The 17,613-nt window shown below is 54.9% G+C and overlaps 1 protein-coding gene across 1 annotated transcript; it reads right to left on the reverse strand.

The window, feature by feature from the left end:
* Window positions 1-630: 630 nt before the first annotated feature.
* On the reverse strand, window positions 631-17,170 carry PPM1G (protein phosphatase, Mg2+/Mn2+ dependent 1G). The gene is made up of 10 exons (XM_036405214.2): window positions 16,893-17,170; window positions 12,407-12,476; window positions 6,757-6,842; window positions 6,329-6,461; window positions 4,554-5,023; window positions 3,994-4,131; window positions 3,010-3,244; window positions 1,899-2,028; window positions 1,658-1,760; window positions 631-1,311 (listed from the first exon to the last, which is right to left on the reverse strand). The coding sequence occupies exons 1-10, from the start codon at window positions 17,010-17,012 to the stop codon at window positions 1,117-1,119; spliced, it is 1,680 nt and encodes a 559-aa protein (XP_036261107.1). The 5' UTR covers window positions 17,013-17,170; the 3' UTR covers window positions 631-1,116.
* Between the last annotated feature and the right edge of the window lie 443 nt (window positions 17,171-17,613).

Raw genomic sequence — 17,613 nt, forward strand, 5'->3', positions numbered from 1 at the left:
CAGGATGGTCAGAGAGGGGTGCCTGAGGTCCAGGGGCCCCCCAGCAGCAATGGGTCTGCTGCCCAGAGAGCTTCTGGCTCCCTGGAATCCTGGGGCAGGGGGGAGAGCTCCAGGCTGCAGGGGAAGGAGGGACTGGGGGAAAGAACAAGTGAGGGAAATGCACATAGAAGAAGCCAGTTGTGTGTGAAAAGAAATAAGGGATCACCACAGAGTGCCCTTCTTTCCCAGTGGGCTCTGTCTGCTACAGAGGGAGAGCCCACCTGTATGGCCCACACCCTTCCATCAGTGTTTCACAGTCCACGGCCTCGCTCCTGCCGGAGCAGCCACAGGGACTGACCGCCCTTGTCTGAGCTGTGCATCAGGGAGGAGCTGCCTCTCAGCTCCATGGCTGCTATGGGCAGGGGAGCTCAGGGGCAAGCCTGGTGCCCCTGTCCCTTGAGCTGACACAGATTTCTCCAGAGGCTCATGTCCACTCTGTGTGAGACGCCTCAGAAGAGCCATCGTGGGGAAACTGGGAGCCACAGGCCAAAACCCTGCACTGATCCAAGACCACAGGGACAAATGTTCTCCTGCCCACCCCACCTTCCTCACCTCCCCCTCCAGGAAAGAACCAACAACCAAGACCACACCTGTATTTTCTGGTCTTTTAGTTTGAAAAAAGTATTGATTGAAAGTGTACAACTGAACACGGCGTGGCCGCAGCACCACCACCAGATTGTTTCACAAAAAAAACCAGAAAGGGCCTTAAATAATCGGGTGCAGATTAAAAAAACCTCAACAGTGAAAAAGTTCTTCCCTCCAAACAGAAATTCACAGGCACAGAAATGGCAACAACCACATGGAGACAATGGGGGGACATCCTCCTCCTGCTCCTCTCGGCACGGAGCGTGCGGCGCGGCGCTCCCGGGCGCGGCTCATCCCGGCTCCCTCTTTGGAATGGTTACGGATGAACAGTGGACATGCCCTTGCTAACCAGACCCGCCCACCCCCCACCAGGACACGGACAAACAAGGCCTCTGCTAAGGCTAAAAAAAGGACAAGACCTGCAGTCTTGAGTTCAGCATGGGTAAGAAACGAGAGTCTGGTGAGCACAGCCCAGTCCCCAGGTGGGCCCTGCTACTCCAGTTTGGCCTTCTTGGTGCTGTCCCCACCGTTCTCCTCTGCTGGTGCCACTGCCTCCCCCAGTTTCCGCTTCCCACTCTCGGCAGGTGGGTGTGTGTTACGGGGCTTGAAGCTGATAATGATGCAGGTCATGTTATCGCAGCCGGTGCCGTCCCCTGAGGTGTCTGGAGCCAAGCACTGATCCAGCAGCTGGGGAGGGACAGGGCAAGTCAGCACAGAGAACAGACACACGCTGGGACACCACCCTGAGGCACTGGGCGCGCTCCAGCGCCTGACAGTGGTCAGGGGCTGCCAGGCCAGACCTGTGCAGGAGTCAAATGCTGCTCCCACCGGACAAGGGGCAGAGATGGCCTTGGCAGCCCCAGGTTTGTGAATGTGGGCAGAAACCTCTTGGGCTGCACAGCACTCCTGGGGTCAGACACTGGCTGGAGTGCCCAGGGAACCCATCTGAGGGAGTGGGAGGGCAGAGCCAGGCACAGAGCAGGCATGCAGGAATGCCACGTGTCTGGAGGGACAGCAGAGCTCCCCCTCTTACCTCTTCTACAATGGAGGAGAGTGGCCGCAGGACTCCATTCTCATCCTTCTGGGTGATCTTCGACTGGATGAAATCCACCACTTCCTGGCTGCTCATCACGTTCCTGCAGAGCAGAGAGGTCAGGAAGGCAGGCCAAGGGAGCACACAAGCCACGGTGTCCAACAGGCCTTCCTCAGGCTCAGCTCTGGAGGAAGGCTGGAGCAGTGATGCCCCCAGGCACAACAGCTCCTTCAGCACTCACCAGATTCCATCACAGGCAATGACCATGAAGTCGTGGTCATCGTTTATTGTCAGCACTTTGATGTCAGGCAAGGCAGAGATCATCTGCTCTTCTGGAGGCAGGTTCTTGTTCCGCTTGTAGAAGTGATCCCCTGTGGTGGGGAGAAGATGTGTGGGCACAGGCAGTGCTGTGCCCGGCCACAGGGCATTCCCAGTGGGATCAGTGGGTGCTCCCACAACCTGGGATCAGGCTGTGGGCCACGAAGCAGAGGAACCATTGCAGGTTCCAGGTGTAAGCTCTGGCAAGCCCAGGGAAGAGGGGTCTTGGCCAGCTCAGCCTGTCTTTATTCCAAACCAAGTGCCCCTTCTCCACCTCCTGGGGCCAACAGCACACAGCACCTGTCACCTCTGGAGAGGCTGGGGCTGCCCCATCCCTGGAAGTGTGTAAGGCGGCTGGATGGGGCCTGGAACAACCTAGTCTAATGAAGGTGTCCCTGCCCATGGCTGTGGCTGGAATTGGTTGAGCTTTGAGGTCCCTTTTCCCACCCAAACCATTCCAGGGTTCATTGTATGACTCGAAGTTCCCTTGAGAAAACTGGCCCTCAGCTCTGACTAGCAGCTTATCGGGAATCATCCTATGAAGGGACTTCCAGGGCCACCACAAAATAGCAGGTGGGAATGCCAGCGTCTCCCTAGATAAACAACTTCATATCTTTACACTAAGATAATGATTTTAGTGGTTTGGGTCCTTCTGTACACACTCAGACAAATAAATGGGCTCAAACTGCCACGAAGCCAGGTCCCCAGGAATCAACACACCAAGATTCCCCAATAACCCAGTAAGCAGGAAAAGTCCTGTTCCAGAGGCAGCAGTCTGGGTTTGGGACAGTTTACATGAGGTGGTTTCTGACAACCCAGCTGCTGGCACAGCAGCCTGGGATGTGTCAGATGCCGCTTTCCACTGGTGTCCAACTGCTTCATGGCTGTTTTCTCCACTTAGACTGAAGTCTCCCATCAAACACTGAAGAGGCTTCACTCATCTCATTACAAATCGCTCCCCAGCCTCAGTGGCTGGCAGTGCTGTCAGTGTGGCTCTCCTGAGGCCAGCCCTGCCACCGCCCCCCCCCGCTCACCGATGGCCCTGGAGAGATTGAGGCCGCCGTTCACCCTCCCGTCCATGGTGACCTTGCCACCAGCATTCTTTATCCTGGCCAGCTCCACCTCGTCCTCTGGCTTGTGGTCGTAGGACATGTCCACGGCCTTGCCGCCCTCGGACACGACGCAGCGCGAGTCGCCGGCGTTGGCCACGATCAGCTGCTTGCCCCGGATGAGCGCCACCACGGCCGTGGTCCCGCTGTCTGAGCCAGGCTGCAGGACACAGTTCTGGTGAGATTTCTTTCTCTGTCTCCCTGTCAGGTCATAAAGGACACCAGCACCAGCTGCACAGCCCCAGCAGTGTCCCAGATCCCAGGGTAAGCACACATGGAGCAATGGAGAAGGCCCAAGGCAAGTGGGAAACACCAGGAGTGTGTTCACTGAGGGGCAGGCGTGGGCAACACCTCCATCCCAGTGCCATGCAGCATGCTGGGTCAGGATTCTGTGGTGTTCCACAGGTCTGTATCCTCTGCTCTAATGTGCTAATTCCAACCCCAGCCCAGCTTGAGCACATCCTCACTTCAGGTCAGGACATTTCCCCAAAGGGAGAAATTGGCACCTTGGAAGCCACATCCCCTTTTCCTGGCCCCCTGGGTCCCTGGCCTGCCTGAGTGCACCATCATGGGCTGAAGAGCCACAGCCCTGCCCGGTGAGGAGTCATGCTGTGCCCTGGAGCAGTGGTGCCAGCAGAGCCATCCTGCTCTTGCCCACGCTCTCCCTCCACAGTGCTTTCCAAGCGCCTCACACCCAGCAACAGGATCAGCCTCTGATCTCAACCTGCCGTCCAGATCCAGGCCCATCCCTCAGCTTCTGCACAGACCCAGGCTGTCAGCAGCTCCCTCAGCCCCAGGAGAGTGCACAGGGTGTTCTGTCCCCACCTGAACAGGAACAACCCCTAGCTGAGTCTCCCAAGAGCCCCTGGCTCCACGCTAAGCTGCAGAACACAAAACCAGGGTGTGCACCTCCTCTTTCCCCTCCATGCCCGGTAACAACATTTCCTCCTCTTCATCCTCATCCTCCTCTGCTTCTTCAGTGTCATCTTCATCATCTTCATTCTCTGCCTCTTCGCTGCTGTAACCGTCCTCATCCTCACTACATTCCTACAAGAAAGGAGAGATACCACAGGAGTCACACAGGACCCTTGGTGCTGTCCCCCCGCTGGTCCCTCCATCCTGGGGACCAATGGTCAGTTCCCCCAGAGGTGTGAGGTGACCTGCCACGTGTCCCCCACACTTGATGGCTACAACCAGAGCAGCTGCTATCACTACAGCAATGGGTGAAGGGATGGTGCATGCAGCAGGACCAGGGGCTATCAGCTATGGCTGCTGCAGGATGAGGGTGTGTCCTTCGGGGTTAGCTCAAAAATCCCAAACATTCCCATGGGATGGCCTCAAAGGATCAGCCTGAAACACCTGCTCCTAGGAACACACCTAGGATGAGCCAGAGGCTCGTCTCAAGTACCACCATAAGCAATGCATTCTGCCCAGCCAGAAGGCCACTCTGTTCCAGTGCTGTTTCCTACCTCACTGTCTTCCTCCTCTTCCTCAACCTCATCTGACTCATCCTCACTGTCCTCAAAAAATTTGGATTTGGTTGTGCGCTGGGGCTTTCCCGTGGAGGAGCAGGAGGGCCCGGCCTCCCCAGTGGAAGAGGTGACGGCCTCGTCACCTTTGCCTAGTTCAGGCTTCTGCAGAGCAGGGCTGTTGCCTCCAGCGCTGGCTTTGTCTGAGGTGGAGGAAATACCCGTGATTTCTTCATCTGGCTTCCCGTTCTTCCTCTCCTTGTGGTCGGGAAGCTCCCCTGGGTCAGCCTCTCCATTCATATTTGACTCCCCATCATGCTGCTTGCCTGTCCCCTCCACAGCGCTATCCCCAGCTGCAGCTACAGACTTGGCTTTGAGGTTCTTGGTGCAGTTTTGTCCATAACGTGTGAGAAGCTCCTCGATGGTCATTGTGGCTTCTTCGTGCAGGAGAGCAGCTTCCTCATTATCCACTGCAAATGGAAGAGGGAGGGGACAGGGACAGAGAGGGTGAGAGGGCAGGACTCCCAGCACGCTGGGTCCTGCGCTGAGCCGCCCCAGCAGCGCTCCCCAGGCTGACTCTGAGCACACAGCCAGGCCCGTGCACCCCCACAGCTCCAGGTGCCACAGGTGAGCAGGATGGGAACAGTTCTGAGCACAGCACAGCCTGCCAGTGCCCCCAGTGCCCCAGAGCTGTGCTTCCTGGCCCACTGACAGCACCACAGAGTGTCTACATCAGCCATCATGGGGGCCGGTGGGAGCACAGTGTGCACATCAGGTGTGTGCCCAGGGGGCAGAGCCTCACTTGCCCAAGCACAAGCTCCTTGGGAGCTGCAGGGAAGCAGAGCCACCACTGCCATGTACAGGTTTGGTCATTAATGCTGCAGCTAGGAACAAGAGAACAGCTGAAACACCCCAGGGATCCCCACCAGCTGTCATTTGGACAGGTACAACAGGTGAGAGCACAGCTTTGGCCATCTCCCAAGTGGGACCAGACAGAAAGTGGGATGACTTTCCCCAATGACCATGGTCCAAACACCACTGCTCCCTACTGACATCCCCTTGCATATCGTTTGCTTTGCTATTTAATCCCAAAAGGAAAACAAATACAGATATCCCAAATGCTCCTGAAAATACAGAACAAAAAGAAAGAAAACCCACCCACCCACTTAATCCCTGTCAGCTGGAGAAAAAGCAAAACAACAAATTCAGCATTTCCAGATTGTCATATTGTTCCAGGTGACAGAATCACCTTGCATCTGTCTCAAGGCTGGTCACAAGGTACTCGGTGAGAGCAGCACAGGATTCCACCCCAGGAAGCACCTCCTGGGCTGGCAGCCACTTGCTGGTGGAACACTTGCTTCTTTGTGGGAAGAAGAACTGCTGAAAAGACCAGGCTCTGCTTCAATCCTATCTGCACTTGGTGGCTGCCACCGGCCGGGGGGAGCTGAGAACTGCACACCATTTCCCTTCCATATCTGAGTCCAGCTCAGAATTCCTGACATACCCTGGAACCCTGCAACCCATGGAGGAAGCTCTATAGGAAATGGGGACAGGCTGTTTTGTTATCCATAGCAGTAAGATTGCAAATGGATAAAGGTTCCCCCCTAGCACCAGCCCAAAGCTATGGACAATGCTAAGGGGCAGTAGCTCAAGTCAGCCAAAATTTAACTGTGAAACTGGGACAGAAAACCTTGTGCCCAAGGTGACTTGACCCTGCTGCTCTCCATCCCTGTCCTAGAGCTGCAGCCTTGTCTGTGCACTGGCATCTGACTTACCATCATCTTCATCAGCAACCTTCTCCTTCTCATCTTCATCGTCCTGTGGCCGCCCAGCCATTTGAGAGAGCTCCTTAATCACCTCCTCTGTGGTGAGCTTGGCATCAATGGCCAAGAATGCATCTTCCAGGGCCTGAGTGTGAACAAAGACGCGAGTGGGCAGCTGCCCCTTCCCCACAGGATGCCATGCTGTGCAATCCAGTCTCTTGCAGCTTGCAGACTGTAACCAACCACAGCACGGCTGCAGCTGGCAGGGACCCAGGGCTTCTCCTGCTCCAACACCCTGCTCCAGCAGGGACACCCAGGACTCTGCCCAGATAGGCTCTGGACAGCTCCAAGAATGGAGACTCCATCACCTCCCTGGACAAACACAAGGGCTTTCCTCTGTGTTGGCACTTACTCAGTGTGGGGCAGAGCTGGCTCCTCACCTTTTGCAATTTGCCTTCCTTGTAGGCCTTCTGGTCTTTGATGATCTCAGGGAGATACTTGGCACAGTACAGGGCAACTTCTTCTCCTGAAAAAGAGCAGGAACTATTTAAGGAGGCTGCTCCTTCCAGACAGAAGCTGCTCTTGAGCAGCTGAATTCCTGAGGTGAATCCTGGGACAGAAGCCAGAGCTGCTCCAGACACAGCAGTGACACAGCAGCTGAGTGTGGGGATCCTGCTGACACCTCCCCAGTGGGATGTGCAGATGGCCCTGGCACACCTCAGAGCTCCAAAACCGGGTTTGGCCAATGTTGTGACTTCCTGAGAGGGAGCTTAGGCCGACTCTTTAGGTCCAGCCTACCTGGAAATCTTTAATTTCAAGTGTCAGTGGAAGCAGAAGGAAAGGGAAGCTTTTGCTCACTGCAGGTTCTCATGGAGCATTACCATTGTGCAGTAAGCACATAAAAAGTGTTCTGTCTCCTAGTGTGTGCTCCAGAGCAAGGGCAATGAGATCCCAGAGACTGAGATGAACCTCTCAGGGGACAGGGCAGTCACTCGCTACGGGAAAGAGCACAGCAAGATAAACAGCAGCCAGAACGCTGTGCTGAGAGCACAGGGGATAACAGTGCTGAGAGGCAGCTCCAGTCAAGTGCTCATCCTAGAGCAGCCGAGAGACTTTGAAAAGCCAGAAGCTCCCCCAGCTTGGTAAGTAATGGTGTCAGGTATGGAACAGGGCATGGGGGGCATTTGTTTAGATCCTGAAGGTGCATTTAAGAGAGAAGGAAGAGTAAACATTGAGGGATGATGAATTTCTGTAGTTTATCTTGAACAGGGCAAGAAAGAGTAGTGTGAGTTGTAAGAGATCACACTAGTCATTGAAGCTTTTACATGAGAACAATGTAGGACACAGGAACGTGGACGTGGCTCACGCCTCACAAAGAAGAAAAATTAGAGCCAGAAACTGAGAAACAAATGAAATGACTGCACAGAAAGAGGGACAGGAGCAGGGCAAGCTGCAGGCAGGTGGAGGGTCCCACTGCAGGGTCCAGGAACATCCTGAGGCTGTGCTGGACCAGCCATTCCCTGTCACAGGGCACAGAAGTAGCAATGTGGGTGGCAGGGCACAGCAAGGCAGAGCCTACCTGCACCTGGGGCTTTCCTGTAGGTACCACCAGAGCCACGTGGGCTCCTCTCCTTTGGGCTACAGGAGGGTTTTTCACAGGATGGACCAGCCACACAACTCCTGATCTTCCTGCTGCACTTCCCTGCCCTTCTCTGAGCCCAGCAGAGACCCTGGGGCAGCTGGGCATCAGGAAGAGCTGTGCAGGCAGGGACAAAGCTCTGTGAGGGAATGGGGAGCAAGGGAAGTGAGAGGAAAGCAGCAGCCAGGCATCCTTCAGCAAAGGGAACATAGTGGGAAGCAGGGAAGTGGGGAGATATGGGAGAAAGACAGACAAGGGACTTTTCCAATGCACCTGCAGAGAAGGGATCAAGTGGCCACTGACAGAGAACAGAAGCAGCCAAATGGCTGCTGCCACACCGTGCTGCAAACATTCCATGGTACAGGGAACAGAGAGACTGGCTCTGACCTGGGGACACTGGAGAGGGCCTAGAGTGACAGGACAAGGGGCAATGGCTCCACACTGACAGAGGGCAGTGCTAGATGGGATATTAGGAAGAAAGTCTTGCCTGTGAGGGTTGTGAGGCCTTGGCCATTCTATGTTTTCTCCAAAAACACCTCTTGGAGGGAGGTGAAAAAAGGTTAGCTATCTCCATGAGATGGAAGCTGAACGACAGTGATGTCCTCAGTGCAGAGCCCAGGTGCCAGCTGAGGCTCAAGGCCAGTGTTTGAATAAGAGATCTTGAATAACAGATAACAATGATCAAACACCACTAATCACTGTAGAGCCCAGCAAAGAGCAGGAACCAGGCAGCCTCTAAGAGGCCCAGCACAGAACAGAGTGTGGTGTGGGTCAGGTGAGGTGACCTTGGCAACACCAAACCAGCACGGTCACCTGCAGCTGCTGACAGACACAAACCCCTCTGGTTCTTGGGAACACCAAACCAGCACAGTCACCTGCAGCTGCTGACAGACACAAACCCCTCTGGTTCTTGGGAACACCAGACCAGCACGGTCACCTGCAGCTGCTGACAGACACAAACCCCTCTGGTTCTTGGGAACACCAAACCAGCACGGTCACCTGCAGCTGCTGACAGACACAAACCCCTCTGGTTCTTGGGAACACCAAACCAGCACGGTCACCTGCAGCTGCTGACAGACACAAACCCCTCTGGTTCTTGGGAACACCAAACCAGCACGGTCACCTGCAGCTGCTGACAGACACAAACCCCTCTGGTTCTTGGGAACACCAGACCAGCACGGTCACCTGCAGCTGCTGACAGACACAAACCCCTCTGGTTCTTGGGAACACCAAACCAGCACGGTCACCTGCAGCTGCTGACAGACACAAACCCCTCTGGTTCTTGGGAACACCAAACCAGCACGGTCACCTGCAGCTGCTGACAGACACAAACCCCTCTGGTTCTTGGGAACACCAGACCAGCACGGTCACCTGCAGCTGCTGACAGACACAAACCCCTCTGGTTCTTGGGAACACCAAACCAGCACAGTCACCTGCAGCTGCTGACAGACACAAACCCCTCTGGTTCTTGGGAACACCAAACCAGCACGGTCACCTGCAGCTGCTGACAGACACAAACCCCTCTGGTTCTTGGGAACACCAAACCAGCACGGTCACCTGCAGCTGCTGACAGACACAAACCCCTCTGGTTCTTGGGAACACCAAACCAGCACGGTCACCTGCAGCTGCTGACAGACACAAACCCCTCTGGTTCTTGGGAACACCAGACCAGCACGGTCACCTGCAGCTGCTGACAGACACAAACCCCTCTGGTTCTTGGGAACACCAAACCAGCACGGTCACCTGCAGCTGCTGACAGACACAAACCCCTCTGGTTCTTGGGAACACCAAACCAGCACAGTCACCTGCAGCTGCTGACAGACACAAACCCCTCTGGTTCTTGGGAACACCAAGCCAGCACGGTGACCTGCAGCTGCTGACAGACACAAACCCCTCTGGTTCTTGGGAACACCAGACCAGCACAGTCACCTGCAGCTGCTGACAGACACAAACCCCTCTGGCTTGCTCTGTCCATTGCTGCTCCAACCCTTCCAGCCCCATGGTGGGTGCCAAGAAAGGATTGCTTGGTGGTTCAGCCCCAGGGGGCAACTAAGCACCACCCAGCCACTTGCCCACCTCTCAGGGAACTGGGGAATGGACTGGAAGAGTAAAAGGCAGGAAGCCCTTGAGTCCAGAGAAGTTTAAAACAACAATAATAAGGCAAATAGCAAAGAGAGAGAAATAAACCTCAGGACAGACAAGCAATGCAAGATACATGTCAGTGAAGACACATTATTAAAATAAAGGCTAAAGCACAGGTAGACAGCAATAGGGCCTGAGCAAACACTCCCTGCCCCCCACTCAAGGGGCACAGTGCCCAAATGTCACCCTCCAGAATCTGGGGGCAGGGAGGCCAGAGCACATCAAAAAGGAGCTGGGGAAGGCAAAAAACTGGCCCAGCAACATCTTTCAAACACCGGGAGGCTTGCCCAGAAGGGGGAGACATAAGAGAAAAACTGATCAATTAAATGGAAAATGCTAATGTGTAAAAAACCTCCCAAACTCACCCTTTTTCAAATAAGACAGTAATAAAAGCTTTTCCCAACCTATCTGGAGCAGGAAGCTTACTGGAGTGTTGCAGGCCGAGAGATGAGCAAGGTATATAAGAGAAGGTAAATTCAGTTTCTGTACTGCTGGCTAATAAAGCTTAGCAAGGTTCCCACCCAAAACCCTACCCTTACATAGGAGAGACCTGAGAAATTGCTTCAAACTTAAGAACTAATGCATCAATAAAATCACACAATAGCAGGAGATGGGCAAAAGCTGTTCTTCTAATTCAGATTCAACCATACCCCTGTCCTTCCTGATACGGCTTGTCCAGGGAGAGCTGTAGAGATTCAATCATAGAAATCTAAAATATGAGTTAGAAACTCCTGCCAGTGCTTTGCCATCCCAGGTCTATCTCAGATCTTCCCTACTGTATTTAGAACCCCAAACACAATATTTAATGTCCTATAGAACAGGAATGTCATGAATGTCCAAAGCCTCTCAAAACCCAACACATGGTTAAGACCTTGGCAGCTGAGAAACCAACACACTGAGCTCAGAGGAGAGCAGATGGTTTGATACTCTTCATTCTTGACCCATTTTTGGTAGATGCTCCTTGTCTTTAGTTTTGCCTGACATACACACACAGAGTTTCTGAGGTGAGTGGCTCCTGATCCCTACATCCCATTCACTTGTCATTCCCTGCCTCTCAGCACCAACTCATTATCCCCACGTTCTCAAAGAGACCCTTCAGGATACCAGTGACTGCTCCACAGGGGTCTCTGCACACTCTGAGATGAAGTTCAGGAAAATGTAATTTCAGGACACGGAATACACTCTTCAGAGTGGGATGACCTCTTCGGAAGAGCTGCTTGCTACATCAGCAGCAGTGACAGTCACAAGCTGGACACTGTCACAGAGCCAGGGAACAGGAGGAAACAGGCAGCTCAGTTCTGCACACAGACTTTCAAAGAGCTTTCAGATAAACCATCAAACATTTCCATACTAAGCTGCCACAAGAAAAGCAGGGAGGACAGATAGGAGCAGTTTTCAGAATGGGGGATGGCCACTGGGAGAGCTCCTTGAAAAGCTACGTTGTTCAACATCTACATAAATTAACAGGAAAAAAGGTCAGGAAACCATGATGGATAACTCAGGACTATCAAAATTAAAATAAGTTGCAAGATCTAACAGCAGGATCTTGAGCTCTTACATTATATTGGCAGAGCAAACTCTGTAATAATATTAGCAATAATATTTAATAGCAATATTCAGTCATACGAGCAGAGAGAAGCTGTGGACTCCTCTGGAGTGGGAAAAAAAAAAAAAAAAGACACAGAGCCCAAAAGTAAAAGTGAAAAGTTTTACCAGAGTGATTATTCACTCATTCCTTGTGTTATGGATACTGCAGTGAAATTGTCAGGCAGCAGATTTAACCATATCTTTTTCAAATAATGATTCTATGCAAAATGCACAGTGTAAACAATCACCAAACATAGAAACCTTCTTAAAATGCAATCAGACAAATTTGTGAAGAGTTAGCTCATCCAGAAGACTCCACCATGTCTCCAGGATGGAATGGCTGCAATCTCCAGTTCAAGGAACCCTTACAGGGAATGGATCTGCCTGTTTTGATTTTCACTCTTTCCTTGGGCATCCACTAGAACACACTGCCTAGAGTCAATCTCAGGTAATTTTTCTTACCAGTTTTTCTGTGACTCTCCTGCCCAGCTTATCCACCACAAAAACAGCCATTCTCAGAAGGTATAAAAGATGGAATACAAATCTGATTTCAATTTCAGATCAAAGCCTGACCTTCCTCCCAGGACCCCTAGGAGTTCAGAACCTCTGCTGATGGTATCCATGAAAGAAAATGCTTCCATCAAGGAGCAGAATTCCTAACAAGAGATGGATGGCCCAGGGGGTGCCACTGAAGGACAGACAGAGCAGAGTGGTGCAGTTACCTCCGTGTCCATCGTAGACAGAGAACATGGCTGTTTCACTGTCCAGCTCGGGAATGCAGTTGTGGGCATCCTGAAAGAGAGAAGCAAAGGTCTGAAACAGGGAATGCATTAGACCCACAGAAAATCATAGCAACACAAATTTGTTTGGGTTAGAAAGGCCCTCTGAGGCCAACCATTGCCCCAGCACTGCCAACCCAAAGGGCTGTCCCATGCCCCCAGAGTGCCACATCCACACTGCTTTTAAACCCCTCTAGGGATGGGGACTCCACCCCTGCCCTGGCCAGCCTGTGCCAGGGCTGGACAAACCTTTCCATGAAGAAATTCCTCACAACAGTGAACCTCAACATGCCCTGGCACAGCTTGAGACTGCTTCCTCTTCTCCTGTCCATGATCCCCACCTGGCTGCACCCTCCCCTCAAAGAGTCGCAGAGAGTGGGAAAGTGCCCCTGATCCTCCTTTTCTCCAGGCTGAACCTTCCCCAGCTCCCTCAGCCACTCTTGTGCTCCAGACCCTTCCCCAGCTCCATTCCCATCTCTGGGCAAAGCTCAAGGCTCAACAACTCCACAGGCCATGGACAGAGCACAGCCCTTCTCTCCATAAGGGCTCTGTGGAGCAGCCACCTTTGAGGAAGGCACCCCCGTGATTTTTACAGCCTGAACTCCTTCCCCTGTGGGCAGGCAAGCCCACCTTGGCTATTGCAATGCAGAGCCTGGAACAGATGGCCGGGCTGAACCTTTCTCCCAGGCCCTTCCCCTGCCCAGCTATCCCCCAGACATTCCTTCTAGCCAGCCCTCTCCACCTGACCCATCCCACACTCCTGCGGTCAGGAAGAACGTGTATCCTGTAATATGTTCAACAATGTGATCTTTTCTGTAGTTCATCACCTTCAATGTGCTACAATTGCCCCAAAACACCGGGCTTACACCAAGACAGCAGTCTCAAACATCTGGATGTGTCCGTGCCGCCAGCAATATTCCAAAATTTACACACACACAGAACTAGATCACAGCCCAGCAACCACCAAGCTCTACTGCTTTTTTAGGTGTGACTCCTTGGATAAGGTCTCTTCACTCTCCAGAGCTGCAGTTTTCTGTAAAAGAGAACTTTGTTCCTTGCTCAGGAAACAGGAACAGTGAGGTTCTGGGTTTATGCAGCACTCTTTGCAATGGAACTGCTGGCACTGGGATGAAGAGAGCTTCTGAACAGGCAAGTGACCATCTGAGCTCAAAACGAGTAATGACCGAACGGCAATGCAGGAAATTTCCCCAAGCCTCACTGGAGAGCAAATGAAAACAGAGATAAACCAAGATGCAGCATTTTAGAGCTCACTTTTCTGAGCATTCACAGAAGCCAGTGAGAAGAAGCCAGTGAGACAGACAGTGAACCCCCAATACAGGAACTGGGATAAGCCCCAGGTGACCAAACAGCAGCGTAATTAAAGAGATGCAAATGCTGCTGCTGCTGCGGAGGAAACCCAGCACTGGCACCAAAACCAGACTGTGCTGCCCTTGCTGAGCCCCGCGGGGCCTGTCCTGATCTGTCCCCTCACCGAGCCCCGCCGGAGGGCAGATAGGCAGGGCTGGCAAACGGGGAGGCCTCTGGTCACAGCGCCTTGGGACTGGCCCTGCCCCGCTCCTGGCACCGGGGCTGTGGGCCCTGATCCCGGCACCGGGGCTGCGGGCCCTGATCCCGGCTCCGGGGCTGCAGGCCCCTATCCCGGCTCCGGGGCTGCGGGCCCCTATCCCGGCTCGGCACCGGGGCTGCGGGCCCTGATCCCGGCTCCGGGGCTGCGGGCCCTGATCCCGGCTCCGGGGCTGCGGGCCCCTATCCCGGCTCCGGGGCTGCGGGCCCCTATCCCGGCTCCGGGGCTGCGGGCCCCTATCCCGGCTCCGGGGCTGCGGGCCCTGCCCGGGGGCACAGCCAGGTCCTGGCACTGCCAAGGCCACCAGCAGGGCTCTGAAGCCTCCAGGTGCTGCCAGAGCAGCGCGCAGCCAGCCCTGCCCTCTCACTGTCATCTCGCGTGCTGGAAGAGCCCGCGGAGGTTCCCAAAATCAGCTCCTGCCACCCTGGGATCCCTCACTCTCCCCAGCTGCCTGAGTGGTTACTGGAACACTGGTGAAAAACTGTCTGAAACAAACACACAATTCAGCTGAAATGAGCAAGCAAATTAGTAAGTTAACCTGAGCACTCATTTAACAGTTCTCTGTATATTGAACTAATCTCTTTCAGTTTTTGCAGCAAGGGCTTTTGCCCTAGGCCTGGGAAAGGAGTGAAGCTGGGGCCGTCTCACTGGGGGGTACAGGCAAAGCAGGAGCAGAGTTTGGAGAAGCCCCAGCCAAGCACATCCTGTGCCTCCCACTGTATCCCAGGGCACTCCTCTGCGCCATAAAACTGACTTCAGCCCTTTCCTTTGTTGCTCCTAGTACCTAATACCATTTGTCTTTCTATCTTTATCCTTGGGGTCCCTGATCTGCCCCAAACATTTCCTCACTCCCAAAGTAACCTCTCTGGACTAAGCCAGAGTGTTTTTTCTGAGCTGTACACCCACCTCACCTAAAAGGCTCCTAAAACCCAAGTACAAGGTGACAAAAAGCTCCTTTACACCCAAAACACCTGTGTCTCACCAGGTGCACACTGACTGGCATCACCAACACACACAGAACCACAGCAATAAGCACAAACATGTGCTCAGGGCTTTCCCCAAGCCTTGTAGAAGAGCAAAAGTGCAACTGAACAGGAAGAGAATGACAAAACAAAACAAGGTAAGACAGAGAGCAGAACACAGAGTGCTGGAACGCAAGAAAACGGCTCAGCTGTGTATAAAACACACATTTCTCTCCCAGAAATTCCCATTTCTCTCAGGCTCAGAAGCAATCTGCAGCAGGTTCAACTCCTGCCATCTGCTTCTTTCTTGGGATAACTCAACTAAACCACATCCACACTGATGGCCTCAGAGCTGCCTGTGCCAGCAGGGATGAACCAGAGGTGCTGGGTAGTGCAGAACCCACACCCGCAGCTGGGGCCTCGCCCAGCCTCTGCTCAGGTACCAGGGACAGCCCCAGGTGAGCGAAGGCAGAGCCCTGTCCCAGCTGAAGGAGGGCTGAGTGACCCCACCACACCATAAACCAGGGTCCCTCTGCTCTCCCTCATCCCAGCCCGGCCCCCTGAGACACCCCAGCTCTGTGCAGAGGGGTGCTGGGTCCCTCACATCCCCAGCTCTGTGCAGAGGGGTGCTGGGTCCATCACACACCCCCCAGCTCTGTGCAGAGGGGTGCTGGGTCCCCCTGACACCCCCAGCTCTGTGCAGAGGGGTGCTGGGTCCCCCTGACACCCCCAGCTCTGTGCTGGCCCCTCTCACATCCCCCAGCTCTGTGCAGAGGGGTGCCAGAGCTGCTTACACACACGTAAATCCCTTGGAGGTGACACTCAGTGCCCCAGCAATGTCCTTGTGCCACTGGCAAGGAGCGCTCAGACCCTTCCAGCCAGTTCCACACATGTCCTGTGAGGAGCACAGGCACCACTTCTGCATCTTCTACCCGAGAACCAGAGCTCAGGGCTGCACACACAGAGAGGAGGAAGCACCTCTGGTCACTGATTTGTCACCTGTGTGACCGCTGTTGCACTCCAAGAGGCAGTGAAATGTCTGACAAAATGGCTTATGGATCTAGATCAGCAAAAATTCAATGTCTGACAGCCTGAATAGGAGATTCTCTCCAAACCAGCCATAGGGCTACAAAGCAAACACTGAGAGATGCACCTGGGGTGGCTGCAGGGATTAATCCTTACTGAATTCAGCTGTGAGCTGGCTGCCCCAAAGGGAAAACAAAGCAGCACATTACTGGTACTCACAGAGGGTCTGAAGCTCACAGACCTGCAGGGCCAGCAGCCCCACACTACCCTCACGCCAACCAAGAGTTCTAAGGGCAGTTCCTGCAGCCTCCTACACTGTGGGAATGCAGAGAAACACCTGGAACCTCAGCCAGGCGTGGGTCTGGGGCAGCTCATCTGCCCACAACGAGTTCAGCAAAGCCAGGACTGGCAACAGGAGACTGAGAGCAGCCATAAGGATTCTTCCTACCGATTTCCCTATAAAAAAAGAAAAGCAGGGAGGAAGCACAGCAAAGCACCGACACTTCATTTCAGGGGACAAAACCAGGCATTTCCCCTGAGAATCTCCCACTCCCTTTCACTCAAACGCTCCTTCCCTTCATTTTTTACCCCGAATTCCTCATTTTTCGCAGGGATGTACCACGCCGCACGTGTCCCCCACCACTCGGGGGGACTCTCCAGGCAGGAGGCGGAACACGCGGTTGCCGTGCAGGATTCGGGAAGGGCTGGGGCGGCACCGGGAGCGGCAAAGTGCCCCCGCCGGCCTCGTGAGGGAGGGACGGGGTGACCGAGAGCCCCGGACTCGGCGCCGCTCGGGGCAGGAGCCCGAGGAGCGCCGGGCGCGGGCGCCACCGCCCCGCCAGCCTCACCCCCTCACCTCCATGGAGACGCGCCATCCCTGCATGGCGCTGAACCCGAAGTGCAGCGGGCGCGGCCCGAGCCCGGCGCCGTCCCCGGAGCTCTTCACCGTGTTGGGCTGCGACAAGTAGGCGCCCATTGCGGCCGCGACGGCCTCGGTCGGCGGCGACCAGACCGGACCGGGGGGCGCGGGCAGACTGCGGAGGCGGCGGGACCTCGCACCGGCGGGCGGCGACCGGAAGTCGCGCGGCCGGAAGCTCGGCGGCCGGAAGCGCCGACCATAGAGGCGCGGCTAGAGCGGCACCGCGGCCCGCTCCGCCCCGGGACTACCTACACGGCCCGTAGGCAGCTTCGACCTGCCCTGAGGCTCCTCCGGGGGAACAGCGCATTTGGGACCGGCGATGCCGCCGCCAGCCGGTGCCGCAGGCGGTCACTCACACAGATAAAACCGCGCAGGCTCACAACAAGCAGAATTATTGCCCAGCCCCTCTGTATGAGGGGCCTTTACGCACACAGCGCCTTATATAGGCTGAGTCACGCCCACCGACCAATCAGAGACCCCGAGGGACCCCTCTCGCTACCTCATTGGCTGTTTCACGGGGCTGCCCCGCCCTATTCACGATCTTTCACGGCCCTTCGCGCAGGGCGCCCCCTGTCGTGACGCACCGCGGGGCCCCGCCCGCCGGCCATTGGCGGGTGCTGACGCGCCGCTCGCGGCGCTGATTGGCTGCAGCAGAGGC

This window comes from Molothrus ater, chromosome 32 (genome assembly GCF_012460135.2).
Source record: "Molothrus ater isolate BHLD 08-10-18 breed brown headed cowbird chromosome 32, BPBGC_Mater_1.1, whole genome shotgun sequence".
NCBI classification, from domain to species: Eukaryota; Metazoa; Chordata; class Aves; order Passeriformes; family Icteridae; genus Molothrus; species Molothrus ater.